This window comes from Rasamsonia emersonii, assembly GCF_000968595.1.
Source record: "Rasamsonia emersonii CBS 393.64 chromosome Unknown ctg1118621760853, whole genome shotgun sequence".
Taxonomy (NCBI): domain Eukaryota; kingdom Fungi; phylum Ascomycota; class Eurotiomycetes; order Eurotiales; family Trichocomaceae; genus Rasamsonia; species Rasamsonia emersonii.
In genome coordinates, this window is record NW_013562719.1 from 3,373 (window position 1) to 5,111 (window position 1,739).

Here is a 1,739-nt window from a genome sequence, read left to right on the forward strand (position 1 = left end):
TGGTTAATGTCTGCCTGACCGTGCGCCTCATTGGGCTGTGACGAGTTGATATCATCATTGCCACCACTGAGGCTGTCGGGCTGAATCCCTTGCTTGCTTGCTATAAATCGCTGCTGAAAAGGTTGCCATTCCCCTGCCCAAGTTATCTTGGTTACCGGCCATTGCAATCGGCATCCTCCTCAGAGGACCGACTTGCCTACGCGCACCACCATGGCGGTAACCATCAGCTGGTTTACTCGCAGGTCGCTCCTAGTCTCCAAGACAACCATCCTTGTGACGCTCGTGTCACTGCTGTTGTGGTTGCTCATCAACACGAACATCGAGTCCGCCTTAGACCTCCTCAACCTTCTGCCGCTACCATCGCCAACGCCGCCGTCGCACGCTCTTGCCTACACGGATGGAGGATATCTCTTGCAGCAGCACTCCTTCCAGTCCCCCGAAGCCGGTTCCAGCTCGTCCTCGTCGGCGTCATACAACTACACGCTCCCGTTCCACACCCGTGGCCGTTACATTCTCGATGCGCAGAACCAGCGCGTCAAACTCGCCTCCATCAATTGGTACGGCGGCAGCGATGAGGACTTCGTCCCCTCTGGTCTGGACGTGCAGCATCGCGACCGGATCGCTGCGCTCATCCGGGACCTTGGTTTCAACAGCGTGCGGTTGCCCTACTCGGACGAGATGGTGCGCGACAACCCTCTGATCCCCGCCAGTCGCTTGGCCGCCAATCGGGACCTTGTCGATCCGGAGACGGGCGGTGCCCCAGCGCGGGACGTGTTCACTGCCGTCGTCGAGAGTCTGACGGATGCGGGCCTGCTGGTTATCGTCAACAACCACATCACACAGGCGACGTGGTGCTGCGGCGCGAACCCGTGCGACGCGGGCTGGGCGAACGATTGGTTTGGCGGCAAGTGGTTCTGTCGTGTCAGCCAGACGAGCGAGGAATGGATCGAACACTGGGAGACGGTGATGCGGCCGCTGGCACACAACCCGCGCGTCATTGGGGTTGACCTGCGCAATGAGCCGCGGGGCCTTTGGGGCACGCTGCATTGGGACGACTGGGTTGCCGCTGCCGAGCGAGCCGCTGAGCGCCTGCTGGCTCTCAACCCTGCCTGGCTGATTATCGTCGAGGGCATCTCGTCGGCGAACGACCTGTCCGGGGTCCGGACCCGGCCCGTCCGGCTGCCGCCGCCATTTGCGGACGACCGCGTCGTCTATTCCGCCCACGTCTACAGCTGGTCTGGCTGGGGATCGCTTTATCCGTATTCGCGACGGACCTACGAGGACTTTGTGGCCAGCATGCGAGAGAACTGGGCGTACCTGTTGGAGGAGGACATGGCGCCGGTGTGGGTGGGAGAGCTGGGCACGCCGGACGAGCCCACGGCGGGGGATCGCAACTACTGGACGCACCTGGTCGAGTTCCTGCGCGTGACGGACGCCAGCTGGGGATACTGGGCATTGAACCCCCGCAAGCCGGCCGACAACGAGTGGGAGAGCTACGGGCTGGTGGGCGACAACTGGGACCGCGCCTCGGTGCGGTGGGATTACCGACTGGCGGACCTGCAGCGACTGGGCTTGCGGCCACGCATCGCACCCAGCCATTGAACGCTTCGTCAAGTGGACATCGAGTTGTCGCGACAAGTTTCACGTGCGACCATGACACATGGCGAGAATGGGCAATATCCACCAGATTCCACAGCAGGTGCCAGGTGGCTCGCATGGCTGAAACCTGAGCAGCACCG

The 1,739-nt window shown here is 62.3% G+C and overlaps 1 protein-coding gene across 1 annotated transcript; it reads left to right on the forward strand.

The window, feature by feature from the left end:
- Positions 1 to 210: 210 nt before the first annotated feature.
- Positions 211 to 1,602, forward strand: T310_8554 (endo-beta-1,4-glucanase; the record flags this gene model as incomplete). The annotated part of the gene is made up of 1 exon (XM_013468668.1): positions 211 to 1,602. The coding sequence occupies one exon, from the start codon at positions 211 to 213 to the stop codon at positions 1,600 to 1,602; it is 1,392 nt and encodes a 463-aa protein (XP_013324122.1).
- Between the last annotated feature and the right edge of the window lie 137 nt (positions 1,603 to 1,739).